We start from the raw sequence: 24,598 nt of genomic DNA, 5'->3' as shown, positions 1-24,598 counted from the left end.
ACCGGGGCACCCCCATCTCCACTGAAGCCTATGCGTTTTGGGCACCACTTTGACCTCTGCACCTTACCGGCCCTGAGCTGCTGGTGTGGTAACTTTGGGGTTGCTCTGAACCCCCAACGGTGGGCTACCTTGGACCCAAACTTGAACCCTGTAGGTGGTTTACTTACCTGCAAAAACTAACAAACACTTACCTCCCCCAGAAACTGTTAAAAATTGCACTGTCAAGTTTTAAAATAGCTATATGTCATTTATGTGAAAACTGTATATGCTATTTTGCTAATTCAAAGTTCCTAAAGTACCTACCTGCAATACCTTTCATTTGAAGTATTACATGTAAATCTTGAACCTGTGGTTCTTAAAATAAACTAAGAAAATATATTTTTCTATACAAAAACCTATTGGCCTGGAATTCTCTGTGTGTGTGTTCCTCATTTATTGCCTGTGTGTGTACAACAAATGCTTAACACTACTCCTTTGATAAGCCTACTGCTCGACCACACTACCACAAAATAGAGCATTAGAATTATCTCTTTTTGCCACTATCTTACCTCTAAGGGGAACCCTTGGACTCTGTGCATGCTATTTCTTACTTTGAAATAGTGCATACAGAGCCAACTTCCTACAAGTGGAATTCCTAGTGGCTATCACCTCTGCTAGGAGGATTGCGAAATTTCCTAGCTATCGTGAAGGAAAGTTTCAATTCTATTAAGGACACGGAGGCGAGGATTATGCAGATCTTTCTTCACTTTTTATTGTACAGCAAGTTCAAAGTTAAACACAAAATGAACAAAAAAACGACAAGTTCCATGAAGCCGCCACCATGGTAACCAGTATCCAATGAGGTTCCTTCGCTAACGCCGGTATAAATATCCCCAAATGCGTCACACTTCCTCGACTTCACTGCGGAAAGAATCCTGGTAGAGTCAATTGGTTGCAGTTTCGGAACCTACAACAAGATGGTGTAATTAGGGACTAAACCGATAAGTCAATGCCGCATTCCAGTGGCAATCATGAATAGAACATACGATTCTTAAATACTTGAATCATCATACAAGCATAATAGCAATCAACTCCGCTTAATGTAAACTAGAAGTATGACCAATGACAATAAATAAGGGGATAAATGCAAGCATACCACCTCAATACCAAGATACAAGTGTTCGGGTGGGAACAAACTCGTGAGTAGTATGTGGGTGGGATAATCCTCGCCTCCGTGTCCTTAATAGAATTGAAACTTTCCTTCACGATAGCTAGGAAATTTCGCATTCTATAGCAGGACCTGAGGCGAGGATTATGCAAGTTCAAAGCTTACCCACCACCAGTGAGGCTGCTTCATGAATTGGTTTAAAATAAAACTTTTTAAAAGTAGATTCAGAAGACCAATCAGCAGCATGCATGATGTCCTCTAATCTACCCCCCACCTGTATGGCTTTTGAAGCCATGGCCCCCCCGAGTAGAAAGGGCGCCAAACACCTGAATATTGATACCTGCTTCGAACAGAATCCATCTGACCCATCTGGCAATGGAAGGAGAAGAAACTGCCTTAAACAGTTTCTTTACGGAAATCAACAATTGATTTTCACCTGAAGGTCTATGATTCACGGTCACTTCCTCATAGACTTTGAGACATCTAATGATGCATAATTTTGGGGAATTAGGAAAAGCTGGATAGGATACTGACCTGGTATTATTCTTCGTTCTCCTTGAAATAGTAAACGTGACTCCTTCTGGAGTAAAGACAAGAGCTGATACATCCAGGGCTCTGATATCTGACACCCGTTTACATGAAATGAGGCACAAAAGCATGGTTAATTTGGCTGACAACTCCTTTCTCGACATATGCTGATTATCCTGCCACGAGGTTAAAAGATTAAGAACTATGTTCACGTCCCAGAGTTCTGCATATCTGGGCTGTGGAGGTCTGGAGAGTCTAATACCCTTGAGGAGTTTACATATCCAGGGATGCTCCCCGATCGGGTGGTTGTTCAGAGGGGGGTGACCCGCGGAGATGGCTGAACGAAAATAATTGATCGTACAATAAGCCAGACCGGATTCCGCTAATTCTGCAAGGAAATTGATGATGTCGGTAACACTGGTCCCCATGGGATCGCAGTGTTTGCCCACACACCAACGAGACCATCTATTCCACGCTGATCTATATTGTTTGCATGTACCAGGGGCCCAGGCCTGTGCAATGAACTTTTTAGCTTCCTGCGAAAGTCGGCCGTCCTGCCAACGATACCTGAAATCTTCCAAGCTATGAGAGTAAGATGACCCTGAAGGACCAGGGGGTGAGAAAACCCCGACGGGTCCCGGAGGATCGAGGGAAAGACCGGGAGACGAAGAGGACACTCGCAAGAGAGTTCCAGCAGAGTCGGGAACCACGCCTGAGACCTCCACCAGGGGGTTATTAGGATCACTGTCGCCTCTTGACGGCGAACCTGTGCTGCGACCCGTGGGATAAGAAGGAAAGGGGGGAAAGCATAACCCTGAAGCTTCCCCCAGTGCTGGAGAAACGCATCCACTGCTGCAGCTCCCGGATCCGGACGCCAGCTGAAGTATAGGGGAAGATGAGCATTCCATCTGGACGCAAAAAGGTCCACAGAGCAGGGACCCCAACGAGCCATGATCGCCTGAAAAATCGATCGATGTAGTTGCCAATCGCTGGAATCCGTGAGAAAACGGGAATTCCAGTCCGCCCAAGTATTCTGGGCTCCCGGAAGATACTCTGCTGTGACCGAGGTTTGGTGTTGGAGGCAAAAATGCCAAAAATCCTTTGCTAGTTCCGCTAGGGCCCTCGATCATGTCCCCCCTAAGCAATTTATGTATTGTACCGCCGACACATTGTCCATCCGTAGTAGCACTACACATGAGATCTTGTCTCTCGTTAGAGACTTGATCGCAAACGATCCCGCCAGGAGTTCCAGACAATTGATATGCATGATGAGCTCCTGCGGGGTCCAGCGTCCCCCAAACGAGATGTCCCCGCATCGAGCCCCCCATCCCTGGCGACTGGCGTCTGACTCTATCACCAGGTCTGGGGCGGCCCCGAAAATGGCCCTGCCATTCCATGCTTGCATGTGGTCCAGCCACCAATGTAACTCTGTCCTTGCCTCCTGAGACAGGGAGATCAGCTCGGAATACGTCACCCCTCAGCGAAGGTGAAAAGCCTTCAGACGTTGCAGGGCTCTGTAGTGTAGGGGACCTGGAAAGATGGCCTGAATTGAGGAGGAAAGCAGGCCGACCACTCTGGCTAACTGACGTAGCGAAATCCTGTCGCGCCGAAGGACTGTCCTCAGTTCCTTCTTTATTTTGGATATCTTTGTCGTCGGAAGACTGAGGGATGCCGATCGGGAATCTATGAGAAAACCCAGGAAGATTAACGATTGGGTCGGAGTAAGTTCCGACTTCTGTTGGTTGATCAGGAACCCCAGATCCTGGAAAAGAGCAATAGTTGTGTTCATATTGGATAAAAGTTGAGACCTGGATTGATCCATTAAAAGGATGTCGTCCAGGTAAATGATGAGGCATATGCCTTGCAACCTTAGTGCTTCTACCACTGGTTTGAGGAGTTTGGTAAAGCACCATGGTGCTGACGAGAGACCGAAGGGGAGAGTGGTGAATTTGAATACCTGATCGTTCCAGATGAATTGCAGGAATCTGCGATGGGGAGGAAAAATAGGGACTGTAAGGTATGCGTCCTTGAGATCTTGACGAACCATCCAGTCCTCTTGTAAGAGGAGGTCGCGGAGCATATGAATACCCTCCATTTTGAAATGCCTGTAAACAACCCATTCGTTGAATGCACGAAGATTGATAACAGGCCGAAAACCCTTGTCCTTCTTCTCTACCAAGAAGATGTTGCTTACGAAACCTGTGGGATGATGGGATGCGAAGGATACGGCGCGCTTGTGAAGAAGAGCTTGAACTTCTAAGTCTATGAGCTCGGAGTCTGCTGTAGAAAACACTATTGACGGTGGCAGTTTTTCTTGAAGCGGGGTACCCCAGAATTCTATCTGAAAACCTGAAACTGTCTGTAGAACCCATGCGTCGGATGTGATGCGCCTCCAATTGGTCTTGAAAAAACGCAATCTCCCTCCGAAATTTTGAGGGGAAAAAGGGATAAGCCTTACCAGAGGGACCTCCTGGGGCATTAGATGCTCCTCGTGCATTCCTGGAAGTTCTGCCTTTCCCCCTGCCTCTGTTGGGGAAGAAAGTTCCCTGTCGGCCATCTCGCCAACCGTTGTTCCAGAAGGAACCGGGGCCTTGCTGGTAGTGGCGGCCGGAAGAGCGACCCCTGCCTCGTCCGGCCACTCCAAGAACCTTATTGGGGAAAATCTTTTTTATGGATGATTGGGCTTTATCGAGAGCCGAAAAAGTAGCAACGAAATTACCCAATTCCTTTACAAAAGGGTCACCAAATAAATTGCCTTGGGCAATAGCCCCTGCCTCCGAGTTAAAAAGCTCCCCTAATTTGGGGTCTATTTTTATTAATAAAGACCTGCGCCTTTCAGCCGAAATGGCACAGTTTGCGTTGCCCAGGAGACAGACAGCTCTCTAGGCCCAACCTGCTACAATGTCTGTCTGAAGGGGAGTGTTTGATTGCTTGGCACGCTCCGGCAGTTGAATTATCTGTGTGAGGGGTCCCAACACATTGAGAATTTTATCCTGGCATGCCCTTCAGGATCTATCGATCCCCTTCTTGGGGTCTTTGGTGTACTTGGCAAAAAAGGTACACATTTTAGGGTCTATATCAGGTGTGAAAGCGACCTTATCCGATAAAGACGGGCGTGGGTATTCCGCCCGTAAACGAGCACGCACCTCTTTGTCCAGAGGTTGCCTAATTTTACTGGCGACATATTCGGCCACCTTGTGGTCTGGACGCCACTCCGAGGAACGCGGATGGTAAATACCCTCCGGTTCAAACATATCGGAGTCAGAATCTCCCTGGTCAGAAGGATCCGGTAGGGTAGCACCAGGATGCCAAGGGCGACCTGAGTCATCATCTAAAGATCAGGAATCCTCGTCTGAACCTCCAGTGATGCCTTTAGGTGACCCCAAATCAGGGTTCCATAGGTGGTGAAGCATGTCACCCATTGCCCCGGGTAACAGACCCTCCCAGGAGGGTAAACGCTTATGCGCGCGCGCACTCTTGGAGTTCGATAAAAATTCGCTATCATCCAGGTGCCCCGCGTCGCGCTTGCGCATTTTCTTGGGAGCCAAAAGGGTAGAGGTACCACCCTCCGCTCCCGTCACACCAAACATGCCCCTCCCTTTGGACACCTGTTCCGTGAGTTTAGCTACCGTTTCCCTAAGAGGGGCCAAGGCGTGAGAAATAGCTTGCGAGAACAAAGCGTCCACCCCAGGGGGGGAGGGTACAGTGAGAGGGACCCTCACCTGGGGACATGTTGGCAAAAGGCTCATGTTCCTGAGAGGATTGCATCCTGAGGTTCAAACCAAACAATAACAGTGTGACAGAGAAAAAAACACCCTATAAAAATTATATAAAGGGTAATTCCCTACCCCCTCTGTCAAGGAAATGGCTAGTGAAAGCCAAGAAAATTTCTTCCCCTAGGGGGTAATGCTTACCACAATAGGTGTCACGGGGTAGGGAAAAGAAAACACAATATTGTGAAAGAAAAAACTCCAATATAAGCTCAAAATAACATTGCCTACGAGCGTGAGTGTTACAAACACACGAGCGCTCAAACGCGCTTTGAAAAAACACAGCACGCGCCCTCTGTCGGGCCCGACGTGTCTTTAAAGAAAATATAAAAGCGTTCCGCCTGCCGAGCGGAAAAGACGCTCGTAGCAACGCTCGTTGCTACCACAGAAAATCCTAATGGATAAACGCGTTAAGCAAAACAAACACTGAGAAGCAATTAAATACGTAACCGGACGCAGAAAGGCACTTATCTGGTGTCGGAGCAGTGAAGAAAGAGGAAGTGTGACGCATTTGGGGATATTTATACCGGCGTTAGCGAAGGAACCTCATTGGATACTGGTTACCATGGCGGCGGCTTCATGGAACTTGTAGTTTTTTTGTTCATTTTGTGTTTAACTTTGAACTTGCTGTACAATAAAAAGTGAAGAAAGATCTGCATAATCCTCGCCTCCGGTCCTGCTATAGAATTGAGAGTTGAGTGCTTCGTTATGCAACCCTCTCATCTCAAAGATCTTAAAGAATTTGGAGGATGGAGTGTTGTTTCAACAATCTGTCTTTCTTACCCTAGGTGGCATCAGAGACGCACAGAGAATAGAAGATTTTGTTCCTGTGTTTTTTCCCCTCTCCCTCTTCTACAGGGTAACCAGATTTTCAGAACCAAAAACCGGGATGATACTACCTATAGAAACAGGACTAAATATTGGCACCTACCATAGAAATACATTGAAGTATAACAATGACAACACCTAACAAATGGAACTAATTAGGCGTAGTCTAAAATCTACTAAAAAGGCTACATATAATAAAACAAAAAATCCTGTTTAAGATGTTGCGTGCCTTGTTCCATTTAAAAAATTTAAGACTAGCTCATATTGTCTGATTTTCTATGCATTCCTGGACTTGTAACCCTTTTTATAATGGTAAAACAAGACTACAAGTGCCATAAAACAAATTGAAAAACAGGACTGGATAAGCTTTAATTTGTGTTTGTGTATCTTCGGTACGCTACAATGTAGATGCCTCCTGCTGCCCATCACCCTTGCCCTCAACAACTGCCTGAGCCGCTTGAAGTGGACCAGACTGCCATTTCCAACCTTACCATGGTGGGAGGAGTGGGGGTCTGGCTAGTGATGCAGTGGATCCTGATTCACCCCTCTTTAATACCTGTTGCGCTGCCTGAATGAGGCAGCAGCGCAGGTGACTCTTTCAAGCAAAGAAATTCTGTCCCAGGTGTGAAAAGAGGGCCGGTAAAAATACAAGTATTACACTGTTAAGTACATGCTCACCTGATCCTCTTCAAAACCAGGGGATATATTTATATTAGGAAAAGGTATCTCGGCCCATGGCTAGTCCCTGAAAAACTGTCACTGTCCGGGGAAATCCGAGACGTCTGGTCACTCTACTCTTCTAGGGAGGAGGAACTTTTTTATTTATTGGATGTCAAGAGAGCAGTGGAAATGTATCCACAGAGGTCTGACACTTATAAAAAGTCTGAGCACTTTTGGTGGATCAAATCAGGGCCACAATGTCTCAAATGCTATGTTAAGTAGATGGGATAGATCTGCTATTGTGTTGCCTTATTCTTTGTCTGATGTTCCCTTACTGGGAGTGGGAGGTAGGTCCACTCGAAGTGTGGGAGCCTTGCTGGCTGAAGCACTGGGAGTTCCTCTGTCCGAAATCTGTAGTTTGGCCACTTGGGCTTCAGCTCAGACTTTTGTAAAACACTACCGGATTGAGAGTGCTATGGAGTCTACATGGTTTGGGGAAAATGTGTTGAATGCAGTATTTTCCATATTACCATAAACTCTTAGCGTACGCCCAGCTTTAATATTAATGTTAACCATACCCACCCCACCACTACTAATAAAGGGACACCTTTGTGAATAGTGAAGTATTTTTTTTTTAACTTTTGATCCCCAGCAGACTATCTTCAAGTGCTCCTAAAGTTTGGTTGAACTTACCGTGGCTTTTAGTGGCTGGGGTGAACCCGGTGATGAAGCATGCCACTATTTGAGTGGCTGTGGGTCAACATAAATAAAACAAATTATTTTCTTTATTGAAGTAAAGTGGGATGGGCCCATTGGTGTATTTTGGACTAGGAATACTTTCTGGTGATGGGTGGGGTTTACCCCACTAGCTTCTATTTTTATCTCCTGGTTGAGGTGGATTTTCCCTCAACACTAATGATTGTGACAAGGGGTTAGGGGCGAAGGATAAGGATATTCACCGTTAAGTAACCCGGCAAAAACCCTAAAGTTGAATAAAACAGAAACCAACAGCTTCGCCCGCTTCGTCGCCCGGGGACTCTTTAAACACCCTCGTCGACACCTCAAAAATGTGGAAGGGCACCCGTTCCCGAGACTCCATGCCTAACACCAGCCCCCTAACTCCATTCTAAAGGTCGCTCACTAAGGGGGCCTCGAGCTTTCTAAAAGTCCTCTGCTAACACACCAGAGTGCGGCTCCCCGCCCTAAGAGTAAATGCCAGCCTGACTTCGGCATCAGAACCCCCTGAATTCAGTGACCTTGCATACCCTGTATTTATCTCAAGTCATGTTCCTATTCTAAGCAAGACGCCTCACATGAGGCAGGCTGTATTGCCGACCCCACTCAATTTCATAAATCGCGCCCTCATTTCCCCGCTTTTGGTTTCGAGGTGACTCCGGGAAATTAAGCAAAGAGAAACAAGCCGTGATGTGCCATGCATGTAGATTGACAGCTATTCGACTAAAGGAAATAAAGCACAACCCTGATTTCTGCATAGATCAATCGCTCGAGCGAGAGCTGGTACCTGTGAGCTCGCAATCGCGAAGCACCGCCCACTGACCGAAGACGCGGACGTGTATTCGCTTACTACATTATTAAAGTCACCTACGGACACCAGGCCTCACAGCCGAGAAACAAATGACAACGCTTTCTTTACCAATCGTAGACCACTGGGGCGTCTCTGAAGCCTCACGGCCAATGAACAAGCAACAAAACCACCAACAGCCAATAGGAGGACACTAATTTAGCTAACCTATCCGAGGTCTACATACATTCCCACCATTAGTGGGAGGGGTTGTTTCCGCCTATCTGATTGGATTTAAGTAATGTAGTGCCTAGCCCTGCTACTTCACTAATTACTGGACAAAAGACCTTACTTAAAGGAGTAATAACAGGCAGAAGATTTCGTTTTGAAGTCCACTGTACAGGTTGTCACCCTTGGTGACAACGGGTGGCCTTTCCCAGACACTCACATTCCTTCTTGTGGCGAACTCAGCCGGAGGTAGGCGCCCTAGGCTTTGAAGACTTGCATACCCCTTTAACCGCCCGTACTTAAGAATGTAGTCCGCAGCAGTGCTCTCTTAGATCCTGGTAACGGGCTTTGGGGACATGCTGAGCTGCACACTGATTGGAAGCGCTTCGGATTCCAAATATCCACCCTGCTTTTGAAGACGCCCCCCTTCACTTGAGCGGTCTGCTGGGAAATCTTTGGATATAACAACCGATTTAGTCTTCCTTTTTTTTTTTTTTTTTTTTTTTTTTTTTTTCTTTGCACCACCAACTACGGTTTATCTTTTGCTCCTAGGTCATCCAGACACTATCTTTTAATACTACAGCGATTTCACCCTCTGGAAACTTGCCCAGCCTTCACTGATTCCAGCTGTTTGGTGATTTGCCTAAACCCAACCATCGCCGATCGTCCGACCCATCTGAGGGTCGCCCTGTTCTTTATTTTCACACCGGCATAAACATATGCTTCTCTGTTTTGGACATCTGGTAATCGTGGCTCATCTGACCCTTTAATTAAGGCGTCCAGCTCTCAGGTGGACTCGGTGAGCGTGGGCGAGGGGTTCCCAAACCAGGACACAACACGCCCGTCACCTGTTGCAGTTCAAGATGAGAGGCACCGGCGAGGACGCGGATGGCTTCGACGGGCCAGCATCTAGCACGTCAATGATCGTGGGGGCCAACAGCCCTTACCAGTCTACCACGGAGCCCGTCATGCAGCGGCACGGACTGGGAGGCATCCGGTGCGACTCGGACTACCTTCGCTCCCATCTCGGTATCCTCAAAGCAATCGAAGTGGTAGGTAATTTTCGGCCATGAGCCACCTGCATGCGATTCTCTCTCCTTAACATCCACCGAGATGGTGTGGGATCCTCTGCATGACGTTCAACAACCGTATAAACTGACTCTCCTGCGCACAATTGTGCACCGTATTGGTGTGGGGGGGGGGGGGGGGGATTGGATTGCAGGTCGATCGAAGGTTAAACACATAATCTTTAGTTCCATTTACAGGGTTAAAGATGTTTTGCCCCTTGGCTTTTCGTTATTTTACCAAAATTAGGATACCGTCATTTCAATTGCAATTTCTTCCAAATTACCCCTCCCCCCATTAGATGCGTGCTCAGGTACAATATAAGATTGCCGTTTTAAGATCATACTTCAAGCTACTTAAAAGAGATATTATGTATATTTTGCGTAAGCTGATCTGCTCCTCCCCATCCTGCACGGAAAACCACGTTGGAGCTTTGTGTGTTCTAAACATGTTACTTTTCATCATCTTTTGCAGATGTTGGTGAACATTGTATCCACGCCTTTCATTTGTATGCATTTCTGAGATCCATTTGGTTTATAAGGGTGAATACGAGGCAACATTTGTCTACGGGCGCCCCCATGAGAACACCTTAAAAGGGAGGTTGCTATAATGTGCCTTTTGTTATTTACAGCTTCTGTGCTTGAAACTGTCAGTGAAATTGTGGTCAGATATGCGGTGCTAATTAACCTCCTCCTCATTTGGGCTCGCAATCCTTTGATAGAGAAGTTCAAGTTTGGCTAACACAGGCGTTGTTCTCTTTTTAGAGAGAGGCGTGTGTCTTCATTGCTTTCCAAATAGGCAAATTATGAGAACTCTGTTTCAAGTTTTTCTGTCACATAGGTGATACAATGGACACAATTATTAAAACTGCAGGACTTCATGCATGTAGGAAAAAAGAAGGGAATCACAATTTGTTTGTACCAGTCACGAGTATTTGTTTTATCATTCTCTAGAGATATAAGGTTTTTATTTACAGGGGACAGCATCCATATGTCTGTAGATTGTTTTATTGCAGCAGTGTTCTCATGTTACTTATAACATCAAGAATCCCGCTGATGCGAGTTTTAATATGCACCTCTAAAAAATGTAAATTTTTAGTTTGGTTCTTTTGTATAGAAATTTCAAAAGTGCCGTGTTTGACTGACTACCGTTTCTGGCTCTGAAAAATAAACATAATATTAACCTATTCTTTTAATGACGGATCCTAAATTGATTGGCTTTGTCAAATGTAATGCGGTTAAAACGAGAAATGCTTTGGGATGGTGTGGCTAACATTCCACTTTCACTAATATTCGTGACAGTGGCCTCTATGAACAGGATTCCGTTAATGGACGCATCACAACACAGATTTGCTTCCGGGCTATATTGCTGCGTAGCCCAATTGCTTTGCGAGCCTCGCCTGTGCCAGTGAACCATACTTTTTTTGTCTAAGTGTCACCACTGACGCCACAGTTTATTGCCCCGCAACCACTAATCAACACGTCAAGTTCAATGACTGCCGTGGTAACCAGGAAGTAGTCCATCACGACTTTCTTCAAAGCTGAAAGTGATTGCTTACTACCCCGAGTACTTAGCAGCTTCAGGAAGGTCTCAAATGACTGGTTGCAAACATTTGTAGCATTTTCTCCTGCTGCATGCTCCACGCCTCATTCTCTAATGTGGTATATTGTGCAAATTCCATTTGTAAGAGCCGTTGCTTCGTGTGCGAACATATTTCACTTGGCAGATTTTAGCAGCTTTGACGTTTGCCGAATTCGGCCATATGAAAAGTGCAGGAATGTGACAGCCGGTAACATTTTCGTTTTTTAAATTACTTTAACCTAGACATTACATGAATAAAAACCGTTTTCTGTGGAATAGTCTATTATCTTATTTTTAGACAAATGGCTAGAGTGGTAACATACTTGTGATACTAGTTTTAGGATCGTTGATATGCTTTTGAAGGCTTTCTTTTCTGACCATATTATCCAGCCCAGAGTTTTTAGTTCCATTCTGCCAGGAGACCTTTTTGGTCCCTTGTAGTTTTAGGGCCAAGGGGTGCTACTTGGGTGCTACCTTGCCTCTCAAGCAGGCTTTCTGTGATTACAAAGCAAAGCAGTGATGGCGATCACCAGTCGGCCTTGATCGTGAAATGTGATGTCATGGGATGTTTCCTTTGCATCACTGCTCCGCTTCTTGATCATGAGCGGGCCCATCCATATAACGTGAGGGTGCTCATGCAGGTATTTGAGCCATTTGAAAGCAGCCCGCTAGTCTGGAACCCAAGATGGCTAGTTAGTTGACGAATACATTTTTTTTATTTCGTTTTTCCAAGTGTATTGGTTATGTTAGGATTGCACTCTTGATTTCTTGTGTGTTTAGTGGAGTTTGAGGTTGGGTGTGTGTGTGTATGTATATATTAAAAATATATATAATGTTTAGGGATGTGTGTGTGAGCTGACGTATTTGAATTCTTTATTGTGATTTATGTAATAAAGGGGGAGATATAAAGATTGGGCTTGGAGCATGCCTGCTTCCAAACGGTTAAAATAATTGTTCCACCAATTTTGTTTTCTCTAAAAATGCCTTTACGTCTTGTTAAGTTTGCTGTGCATTCAAATACAGGGGACAAATGTCAGGTTACCTTATAAGGAAGCTTGGTTTTTACATTTCTTTGGCTCACTTCAAAGTGAGATAATTTATGTGACAATTCTGCTGAGTACCCATGTGAGAGAAGAGGGTGTAGGATTTTTCTTTCCTAGCACAAAAAAAGAACTTTGCTGATGTTTCAAACTGTATCAGAATTGGTACAAAGGAAGCACTTTTTTTATAATTCTGAAGTGTAGTGGAAACAAATATTTTAATAGATCTAAACCCATCAGTACACTAGGTGATGACATTTGCACTCATTATCACTTGTGCACAGTAAAACCATATTTCGCCACAAATATAATGGTAATTTAAATTGAAAATTTGTTGTCTTTAATGGCAGAGCGGTGCCCCACCAAGTTTACCCCATTCTACTGTACACTATGCCCTTCCACTCTGTCCCACGCCACTCCTTCCTACGTCACTGCACAACATGCGACGCCGCTGTACGACAACCTGCTACTCCACTCTAATATACAACTCATTCCACGACAGTGGCAACTACACTCTATGCCCCTCCACACCACTTACTCCACTCTATCCCACTTTAACCCAGTGTACTCCACTCTAACCCAATCTACCCTTCTTCCCTCCTCTTCCACATCTAACTCACCCAAACATCACTTTACTACCATGATCTCTCAAACAACCCTACTAAATTCTCCCTCATTTATCTCACCCTTAACTCATCCAAACCCTCTCATGCTACTGTGATCTCCCTAACCCTTTCCACAAACTCTTCCCTCCTCCAACCACCACTTTACTCATCCCAAGCCTAAATCCTATTACCATAAACTCCCAATTAACACTTCTGGATTCTTCCCTCCTCTACCCCTCTATTACTCCAGTCAATCCAACTAACAAACTCACATATCTGCGGCACAAATTAACTCATAATAATACTAAAACTGTACTCCTATTTCCCTATACTAATCCACCACTAATTCCTTTTGGGTTCCGGAGTAGCGTGCTACTCGCCGAAAAGCGCTTCAACGCCTCATCGGGGGTAGTAAGCGCTATATAAATACTAATACTATACCCCCAATCTACCCCACACCACTCTATCCAACTCTAGTCTACTTCACTGCAATCTACCATATTGTAATCCACCCAGTCTACCCCACTCCAATCTACTCCACTCTATCTTAATTTACCCCATTCTACTGTAGTTGTCCCCAATCTACCCCAATATATCCCACTCCACCGCACCCAACCACAGTTCAGTATACCCCAGTTCATGCAACCCCTCTCCACCCTACCAAAAATCAATCTACTCTACTCCACTCTACCCCACTCTAATCTGCCCAACTCTCCCAATCTACCCACTCCATTCCAGTCTACCCTCTATAATCCACGCACTCTACCCCACTCCACTCTTCCCCAGTGTAGCCTACTCCACTCCAGTCTACCCCAAATATCCCACTCTAGTCTACACCAATCTTCCTCGATCTACACTACTCCAGTCTACCTCCACCCCAATCCACTCCACTCTACCACAATCTACCCCTCTTCACTGTACCCCAATCTACCTCACTCCAGTCTAGCCCACACCACTTATGTTTAGCCATTCTGAAAAACAGCCACACTGAGGTACAACATGGCTAAACACATTGCCATAGCCAATAGCTCTTGCATAGGCGAGACATATTGGCTTCGACTTTGACAATGCTTTCTAAATAGGCTGTCATCAGCTAAGAATAAGATTAATCAAGAATTCCAAATCAACATACTAGAAGTATAAAAAACATAATCGTGAGATGCTGCTTTTTACATTTTTAGATTGATTCTTTTAGGTGTGTGAAAGACATATTTGAAGCTTATGTATTTTAATACTGGCATACAAAAATGTTTTTTTTTTCTTTTCGCACCATCTTCTCCCAGATTGATGCTCGCGGGGAGTGGAAGGGAAGGAGTGGGGGGGGGGGGGGGGGGGGTGGGAATAAACATTAATTTATTAAAAAGTTTAAAAGGCCACTTATCTTCACTTGCCACTCTGTTCCTCCGTCGCAGGCACAGGCTCCCAGCCTGACCTGCGGCCAATTCTGACGCTGCTCAGAGCAGCATCAGGATTGGCTGTGAACGCCCAGCCAGGGTGCTCCCAGGCATATTGGGAGCCTCTGCAAACTCCCTCCAGCCCAGCAACTGTGTTGCTGGGCTGAAGAAAGCCTATTGCACATGTATTGTATTGCAGTAGTATTTTTATATAGCGCTTACTACCCCTGACGAGGCGTCGAAGCGCTTTTCGGCAAGTACTACTCCGGAACCCAAGAGGAATTAGTGGTGGGTTAGCATAGGGAAATATGAGTACAGTTTTAGTATTATGAGTTAATTTGAGCAGAGGATATGTGAGTTTGTAAGTTGGATTGACTAGAGTAATGGAGGGATAGAGGAGGGAAGAATCCAGAATTGTTAATTGGGAGTTTATAGTAATAGGATGAGGCTTGGGATGAGTAAAGGAGAGATGGAGGAGGGAAGAGTCTGTGGAAAGGTTTACAGACATCATAGTAGCAGGAGGGGTTTTGGATGAGTCAAAGGTGAGATAAATGAGGGAGAATTTATTGGGGTTGTTTGGGAGATCATGGTAGTAAACTGAGGTTTGGGTGAGCTAGATGTGGAAGAGGAGGGAAGAGCTTAGGCAGGGTTATTTTGGAGATGAAAGTAGTAGAATGGGTTTACATTTGTCAAACAGGTTTAAAGAATGTGTGATTTATTGTTATGACATAACGATACATATTTCCTAAAGAACTATACATATCTAGAATATACACATAATCAGATTAAAAATAAATATTTATCAGCACAGGCATATGTAGTCCATTGCTGTTTGAATATGGTGGCTATGAAGGAAAGAGCCAACTCTTGAGTAGTCTTCTGAAGACAAGATAGTTATCCATGGATCTTATATTTGCGGGTAATGAATTCCATAGTTTGGCTGCTTGAACGGAGAAGGATGTACCACTGTAATGTTATTTGGGTATTGACCACTGATGTTGTGTCACACCGCTTTGGACCTGGCTTAGCTGCCTATTGTCACTTTAGTGGTCACTGGTTATAGACTCCATTTTGTGTTCAGCCTAGACTCCATTTTGTGTTAATCTTAGCTTCACTGCCACATTAAAGTATTTTTCTGTGCAAACATGTTATGCAATGTGTTTTTCTACTTCTACGTGTTTTTCTTCTCACCGAAGAGCTAGGACTGGTACAAGATATGTAGGAGATAAGATGGTTTTTATCATAGGCAAGAGAACGGTTTGACTTTGGGAGGCGTGCCTTGGGAAGGTGGCCAGCTACTGACGCATTACTTTCAAGGTTTACCTAAACTAGCCAGCATTTTTTGAATATTTCCATCTGAGAGGTGGGGGTCTTATAGAAGGCTCTTTCCATGGTTGTTTAAGCTATAAAAAGGTGGCCCTGCTCAGTAGAGATGAATTCCGAGACCATGGTCAGGATTCAACGTCAAATGCCTGACAGTTTTCCTGTGAGGGTGAGGATCTTTTCCTTGCAGTTGAACGGGGTCATCTTCTTGATGGCATGAAAAAGATGAAGCATCTGGCAGGCCCTACGGTGATGAATTTCTATTAATTATTTGCTTTGCATTGCATATGAACATATATCAATATGTGTTTGTATCCTTGCATGTATATATTTGCTGTTTATAGATTGAAGATTCTTTATACATGGTCTTACGTTGTTGTTGCACATTTTGAAAGTACACTTATTACTATGCAAACTTGCAAACAGCTATAATAAATGTCTTATTCAGATTAAGAAGTGCATTCCAGAGAATCTTTTCAACTCCTTTCAGTGTTTATATCTTTGCCCAGTCAGAAGTAAAGCAAAACAACCACCTATAGTCTTTTTGTTGTATGGTGGTGTTCTAAGACGGGGTGGCAATCTTGAGCGGAGGTTTCTTTGTTGAATGTATTTGGTTATTTTGTTTCTGATTAAAAAAGCGGTCCTGTTCTATGTATAGCTTTGTGGGTAATACAAAGCCGCTTGAATATGGATCTCCTGGCAATGGATAACCAGTGTAGTGCTCTCAAGGCGGTGGAGATGTGGGCTTGTGGCTTTTCATGTAATAGTAGCCTGGCAGTGGAGTTCTGAATACGTTGTAGTTTTTTCATAATAGATAGAGATGATCCATGGTCATTGACATAATCCAGTTTGGATAGTACAAGAGAGATAGTAGCCTGCACCGAGATGGCCGACCAAACACCTATGTGCTCGGAGGGGGGAGTGCCCAGCACCCCCACCCCACTCACTGCTCGTCACCTCCGTGGCCCCACCCCTTTACTTTTAAACTCAGTTTATTATTGTTTTCTTGTAAAGGTTTTGCAGTTACTGGGGGGAGGGAGGGGTGACCTTCCTCCTCTCTAATAGAGGATTTGCCTGTGTTGTATAGAATAAAGTAGAACTTTGGTGTCTGATCTCTTTACTTCTACTTAAAGAATTTGGTGCCAGGAAGTCTTTTGTGTCTGCATACCAATGTGTTTTTTTTTGTTTTTAAAAAAAAACAAACATTTTTTTCTTCTTAATGTGTCTATCTAGACATCTGGTCAATTAACTCACTTACCTCGGACAACCAAATGTTGTCATGCACAGATCTAATTGAATGCTTTGTTCATTTGACTTTTTTTTTTTGAAGCATTTATTAATTATGCAGTTTCTTGTTAGATCTCTAATTAAATCTTCTAGTCTTGTCTGATTTTAAGTTCTGAGATGTTTGCATATTTCTCCTCCTTCAAACTAATGTTCAGTGCAACAAATGCTCTATTTTGTTATTCTTTTCTCTATATCTGTGCTAATCATTTGTGAATGGCAGAGCTAAAAGGTATGCGTTGCTCTTACAGAGTCAAAATCATTAATGTCAGATTCAGCTTTATGCCTTCTGATTGATGACCCGGTCACTCTTCAGTACCAAGTGCATACTTTATATCGTAGAAGATGGTATCCAAGGTTCCTTGTCTTGTCCGTCAGTCTACTTGGTGAAGCTGAGATTCCCTTGTCAAACCTTAAATTGGCAATTATTGATTCCCATATACACAAAGAGTATGGAGAATCTAGTGAACAAACCAACGATGCCTGTTCACCTGGTCATGAGATCTCTCTTTTCCATGATCTAATTGAAGATAGAGTATTGTTGTGATGACCATGTTATGGGGTTCTATTGTGGGATGCCTCCTTCCGGAATAGGTGGTCACATACACATTAAAGTGTCATGCTTCATCATTTGACCACCTATCCCCACTCTGGTAGGACAATATCACCTGGGCGGACTTAACCTCGTTGTTAAATAAACTCTGAGAGAGTGCTGAAATGCTATCTTTCTGGTTAATGTGGGGATCCAGTTAGGTAATTTTATTTTATTTCTAACACAACAGATCACCAGTGTGTATGACACCTTTAATGATAGTGTCTATTGGTAAGCTTAAACACAGTTGGGACACTATTGGGTATAGTGACTCATAGTGTCACCCTAATCCTACTGGCCAACATGTTTCTGCTCGCTCGTCTAGCCAATACTGGTCTGGTAGTGAAGTGAATGCCTCTCCTAAATTATAGGTGAAGGGCTCGTACATAATACATACTGGGCCTACATGACAATTAGCTAGATAAGGGAGGCCTATGGGAAGAAACAAAGGAGGAAGAATTAAAGTTAAAACACTGCATGCACAGAGGCTGTGTGTACGTGAAAATGATCACTGCACACAATGTGTAAAATTCATGCCATAAGTGATATCACAACCATGCATTTTCTCATTGTTGTGGGTGCGGTGCCAAACAGAAATACTTATTAATTGCACTGCAAATAGAAACTAAGGGACTTAATCTCTTACTCTGTAACCCCTGGTCTCGGGGGATGGGGAGATGCCCCTTATGGTCACACACTGTGATTGAACAAATGGGCTGAACCAAAAAGGCAATTTGAACACAGTCCATAGAAAGATAATATATGGTAGACTAGGTCTCGGGAAAGTAAAGGATTTCAATGGGGGATGAATATGGGAATACTCAGGCGGAGGACCACTGCAGAGTTGAATGCCATGTACTCTCCGCAGAGTGGCCTCAAGTTAAAGGAGGTAACTTGAGGCGCCCACTGTGTGCCTCACTGGGATGCAGGTAAGCCCCCAGTTACAGGAAAAAAAGTGCAATTAAGTTACACCTAGATAGGCTCAACAACTAAACAGTGTTGAAAGCAACCAATGGGTGTTTGTCAAGGCCCCCCACCTCTACCGGCCTGTTAACAACAAAAAAACAACATAACTTGCATATAAATAATAAAGACAAAAACGGGGAAAAAAAAATAAGAGAAAGACTAATGAAGTGAATAAAAAAAACTCTTATCTGTTAAGAGACTTTGGGGTGTGGTGCTGTCTGGCTCCAGAGAGAAATGCCTGTTGTGCCCCCCGTGGGGGAAAGAAAGAAGACTTACTTCGTCAAAGGGAGCAATCTGCGTATCACCTATTGGGGTCTCTACCTCAGCCGCTTATGATCGCTGTCTGTCAGAGCGCGATCGTAGAAATAGCCAGTCCGAGTATGTACGGTCTACATATGGTCTCATACAGTGAGCGTCATTCAGTGCGTCTCCCCAGTGCAGAGGAGACGCGTCATCCCAGCGCCTCGCGGTGATAACGGCTCATGGAAATGTCGTCCCATGAGTCTATCTACTGGCATCTTATTGAGAGCTGGTAAAAAGAAGCCGAACAATACTAAATTACCAGGAGGGAAGAAAAAAGAGAGGGGGAGATAAGGGGGAGGGGAGACAACCAGCAAACAAGACTGTGGTGTGGTGTGGTGTGGTGTGGTGTGGGGGGGGGGGAGGGGAGGCGTTGTGTGGGTGTTGACAAAGGTGAGAAGGAGAAAAAAGGAAGAAAGGGGAAGGGGTTGGAGAAGGAAAAGAGACTATTCTGAATAATAAAAAAATATTTAAAAAAAGGGGTGAGGGGAAAGAGACTATGATAATGCATGTTAATGCTGCGGGGGGATAAGTATTATCTACTGAGCGAAAGAAAAAGAGTCTATAAAGTAAAGGCCGAGACAGAGATAAGTACCGAAAGGTAAAGCGCACGGGGGAACAGGGAACAGACACCCAGAGTGGATTGTCCATAACCATGCGGTGTTGGCTCAAAAATTAAGTGTGGTGATTGTCATCCACTGAGAGCACTCTAGTTGTTTAACATTGACCACTGTATTTCGCCATTGAGCCCTATGGTGCCTGATCGTAATCACCAGACCCATCTCTGCTCATGTCATAGGAGCTGTGGTTCATATTGGTTGTGGTTTGATTCAGTATGTCAATAACGACCCACTCTGTGTCATCAGGTGAGTGGTTGTTCCTGATGTAATGGCTTGTAAGTTTGGTTGCATTGCGTTTTACAGCAAATAGTGCTTCTGTGTTCACAAATGCATATGCCAACTCTTCTTCCAATGTACTTGAGTTGGCACGGGCATTTTATCATGTAGATGACATTCTTACTGTTGCAATTTGAAAATGTTTTTAACTCCCAAGGGGTTTGCAGACCTAGGTCCAAGCTATTTGTCTTTTTTTGTGAATTGACACACACTGCATTTGCCACAAGGATGGTGGCCTGATGGTGGAGGCAGACGCCACAATGTCATTTGTTTGTCCATTTGTGCTCTGGCTCGAGGTCGTGTGTGGACTATCATATCGCGTATACTTTTAGCTTTCTTAAAAGCGTGTAGTGGTTGGTTGAAAGGTAATCCTCCTGATGTCAACATTTGCCATTCGTCCCTTATTATTTTTTTTGTACCTTATTGAATAGGGGATTGAAAGTAGTCACACAGATTATTTTATCTTCATCCTTACTAGTTTGGGATGGTTCTAGCAACTGGGCCCCGTGGTTTTTGCGTGCCCTTTTATCAGCTCTCCTGATGTGTTGGTATGGGTAATCTTTTTCAAGAAGTTCCTGGATAAGTCTTTTGGCGTGTTTAGTGAAATTGGCTATGGTGGAGCAATTCCGTCTAAATCCCTGGCATGGATTATGTGACATATTTTATCAGGGTTATGGGTCATGTCATATTGTTTCTCCAAGACTTGCAACATTTTTTTTTTTTTTTTTTTTTTTACTTTTACAATTTCTCTTATTGCATCCTGTCCTGAATTCTAGTCTATCCAAACCACCTTCTCAACTTCTCACAACATCTGTGTGAATTATTCCTCTGAATTGTACTTTGTATACTGTGAATGTTTAGAACATAACAGATGACTCTTAGACAATTTTACTTTGATATAAGGTATTTTATTGTCTGTTGATTGGTTTCATAGAGCATGTCTTTATTTTTTTTTCTTTCATCTGTGTACACTGCTCTGTTCTCTCTTTGATCCGTGGGCTTTGTTACGGATTTTACTCCCTTTCCTTTAGGGTTGTCTAAATTGGAATGTGATGGTAGTAAGCTTGGTAGCATTCATCTGGTTTTGTATCCTTCGGGTTTAAAGAAGTGGATGAGAGGGGCTTGGCCAGGAGCCAAAGATGGCTGGTGCCTACCAAGGAATTCAGTCTGGATTCTGCTTCCTGCTAGCAGCAGAAGTACCTGCTGGGGTCTGACACTGGTGTTCGCCTCCACCCTGGAGAATTTGTCTGGGTGGGGTGGGTGGGGGCAATACTGAGTGTAATGCTGGCACAGGTTGGGGCCTGCATTGATGGTCATGGGAATCGCTGCAAAATCAAGATGGCATCTTCACAAAAGTTAATTGAGTGTGGTGCGGCTTTCCTAGATTAAACAAGGTAGCCACTTGCTTAGCGGATGAAACTTCCCTTCCCCCCCCCCCCCCCCCAACCCACCCCATGTCTAGACAGTTTGAATTTTGGCCTGAATCGGTATAACAGCTAGTACTCCCTGCTGGGCATGTATCTGCTTGGACATGGCCAAGCTGACCACAACCAGTCCTTCCTGAGCATTGGCATTACAGATGTGCTGAAGGCTGACAGAGATATGCCCCTCAGTCTCAATGTCTAAAGGAAGCAGGAATTATCTGGGCTCCCCCTTGAGCCCTCCTTGTCATTTCTGGAGCTGTGGAGCTGGAGTTGTGGAAGGCAACAGATACTACAGATTAGGGCAGCACCTCCAGCCATGTGTGTCCCGATCCTCTTACCCATTGCAAACTTTGCCAGACAAGAGGAAAATAAGAGTGTACTGAAAAAGGGTAACACACAAACAATGGAACCCAAAGCCTGGCAGGGAGGAGATAGTAGCAGGTAAAAACAGTGTACTGGCCCATCTGTGCCTTGTGTCTGGAAGGATCCCAGACTCTGTTGCCTAGCCAGGGTCCAGACAAACAACAACTGAGTGTAATTGCGATGACCCATGCTGGTTTTGACCCCAAAGTGCAGTTTGAACGTAGAGCTGGGAAAGAGGGTCCTGGATGGGGACAAGCTGGGGAGAGTACCCACGGACATTTTACATCCTCTTGGGTTTTGGATCCCTGTAGGTTTGGGAGTGAGTAATTATGGTGGGAGTATTAGTTCTCGGGATCCTAATCCTGCCTATAACTCACATTTGTATGTTCATTATTTGTGTACAGAGTTTTGTTCTTCAGGTTGCTCTTGTTGGTTGGGAGTGGGGTGGGTGGGAGGGAAGGGGGAAGTGAAACCATTATCTGATCTACACATTCTACAAGCGCACGCATGTGACAGGACCCATCCCCCACCTATATAATCAGTACTGTATATGACAAGGTCCAGAGTGGCTAAAATTCCTCCTGTGATGATCACTACATACATATAATGTTTGAGGGGTGAATGATCCCATAAAGCATCAGAGTATACTGGGAAAGCTTAAGAGTTTAGGATCATAAATATGCCTCTTACAAGAGATGCACTTAGACTGCGCTCCATGCATTTCCCCTTCCAGTACCACACATCTGCCCCATAGAAGGTGGCATGAGTTCCAGTAATGTTCCACAAAACAATGTTAATTTATTTAGAGGCTGGTTAGGACGGAGAAACAAGGCTGGTGGCTGGTCAGAGTGGTAAGGTACCCCGATTACTATTGCTGGTAATATGCTTCAAATGTGGGACAGGATACATTTCTCACCGCTGTGATGCAAGAGGTTACCTCCCTATCAAATAATCCAATAATAATTGGGGGGGGACTTAAATTGCGTAATGAACCTTTATACAACATAAAACAGTACCTCGCACTCGGTCACAGTGGTAAGCTTAGTCCGAAGGAGGTCTGAGGTGCCCTGAAGTGGTCGTGAGGGGTGCATTTATTCATGAGGCTAGTCTCCTTTACCACATGAAAGAGGCCACATTGGTTTGTCTTTCAGAATAATAGATAGCCCTGTAGCATAAACACAAAATTCAGAGACCGTTGATTTGTGTATGGACTGGTTACATGCCCTAGAATTGGTTAACGACAACTATATCCCTGCCAGGGTCTCAGCTCATTTCCACGAGGAAGGCAACAAGGTGAGCTCCCTGTTAGGAAAAAGCTCCAAGCTACACAGAGGCAGATGTATTGGAAAGGTTAGGGATATGACAGGGGAGTCAAAGACAACTGGCAGTGGCAAACAGTGCGCTTTTCATACCTATTACGAGAAGCTAGACCTTCATGACAGACTCAGTGACAATATACACATACCTGCATTCTGTCTCCCTCCCCACTCTATCCCCTCTGGATGCCAGACAACTAGAGTAGTCCATCACAGTTGCACAGATGCCTACAGTGGTAAAAAATTAGGAGCTGTGCAAAACTCCTGGTCCATATTGTACCACAACAGGATTTTAAAGGCAATTCAGCCCTTTGTTAGGCCCTCTTTTGGCTGAGTTCTTTAACTTCCTGAACTGATCCCAGTTGATGGCCTGGCAACAATCACCCTAATTGCAAAGCCAAATAAAGGTGCTGTCTCATGTTTACAGTATCACCCAGCCTCTCTGTTGAACACTACTGTGAATATGTTTGCCAAAGTTTATGATTCATGCTGACCAAACTGAATTTACCCCGGCCAGGTCCACTACGAAAAACAAGGAGAGCCCACCTTCTGATAGACCTGCCATGGAAATGTCACCATGAAGCGGGGTTGCTCTCTATGGAGGCAGAGAAAGTGTTTGACAGGGTAGACTGGGGCATGATGAAGGCAGCATTTACTATATTCAGGTTCTGTGGTAGATTTGGAGGTGGGTGGTTGATGCCCTTAACACTTCGCCTTGGGCCAGAGTAAAAGTGAATGGTATGAGCTTCCTGAGTGTAATGATCCAGAGGGGGGACACAACAAGGTTTTGGTCTCAAAGCACACATTGACACCAGTGGCGTAACAAAAGGCTCCGTAGTCCCCCTCCAGGGAACTCCCTTATCACAGCGCCTGCCCTGAGTGAGTCTGGTGGAGGGGCCTTTATGTTCTTTGCAGGGGTGCCCCTCCAGTTTTGTTACCCCACTGATTGCCACAGTACGTCCTGGCATTGAACAAAACTACTTTGTGTGCCAAAATGCTCCTTGTGGAAGAGCAGAATGCGATCAACAGAGTAAAGCCAGCTGATAGAGAGAGAAATAGAGGTTTAATAAAAACAAAATGTCTTTGTTAATGCCAGACCTAATTATGGACCCAGTTCTTAAAGAAAATCACAAAAGTGCACTCATGGTATATGTCTTTGAATTAGTGGCTTTCATGAATTCACAAGAACTTACAGAAATAGACCAGGAAATTGTACTCCTAGGAAATCTTTGTGAACTGTATTTGAGCATGAGCAAATATGCACGTGTTGATACGCTCATGTGAAACTATATTGAGCATTTACAAGTTCACTTTCCCTCCCTCCACTTTTTCCCCCAACCATGAAAGAACTTCTACTTCTGCCATTGTCAGAAGTAAATTTCCATCCTTTCTCATTATGGGAAAAGACTAGAGAAGAGCTGATGAAAATCCTTAAAACATGCAAGTTACTAGGTTTGCAGACTCAAAGGCATTCCAGGCCCGGAACTTTCGCTTACTGCTTCCTCGAGCCCCAGTATGTAGATCTGTGGAAAGGTGGCAAAATAAGGAAATTGCTATAGTAGGGATTGAAATTGCAAGTATTCAGGCCCTATTATAGTAGTAGCCCTGGCATAATCAGAGACGCTATTATCAGAGCTCATACATAATGAGATTGCTGCCATAATTTGTCGCCGCACTACATGGCACCAAAGGGACAAGTGTTTTTTTTTTTTTTTTTCTTTTTTTTTTTACAGGACAAGTATTTTTCAGAAGCAAACTGTCCCATG

At 44.4% G+C, this 24,598-nt stretch overlaps 1 protein-coding gene across 1 annotated transcript in view; it reads left to right on the top strand.

Annotated features, from left to right (window-relative positions):
• The first annotated feature begins 8,723 nt into the window (after positions 1-8,723).
• The window catches only part of CMTM4 (CKLF like MARVEL transmembrane domain containing 4), a 338,382-nt gene continuing 322,507 nt past the window's right edge, over positions 8,724-24,598 (top strand). Inside the window, exon 1 of the mRNA XM_069217182.1 lies at positions 8,724-9,735. Coding sequence (XP_069073283.1) covers positions 9,547-9,735 — 189 coding nt within the window. The 5' untranslated portion in view covers positions 8,724-9,546. The remainder of the gene's footprint in view (positions 9,736-24,598) is intronic.

Source organism: Pleurodeles waltl, chromosome 12, assembly GCF_031143425.1.
Source record: "Pleurodeles waltl isolate 20211129_DDA chromosome 12, aPleWal1.hap1.20221129, whole genome shotgun sequence".
Taxonomy (NCBI): domain Eukaryota; kingdom Metazoa; phylum Chordata; class Amphibia; order Caudata; family Salamandridae; genus Pleurodeles; species Pleurodeles waltl.
This window is presented reverse-complemented; position numbering and strand designations above follow the sequence as displayed.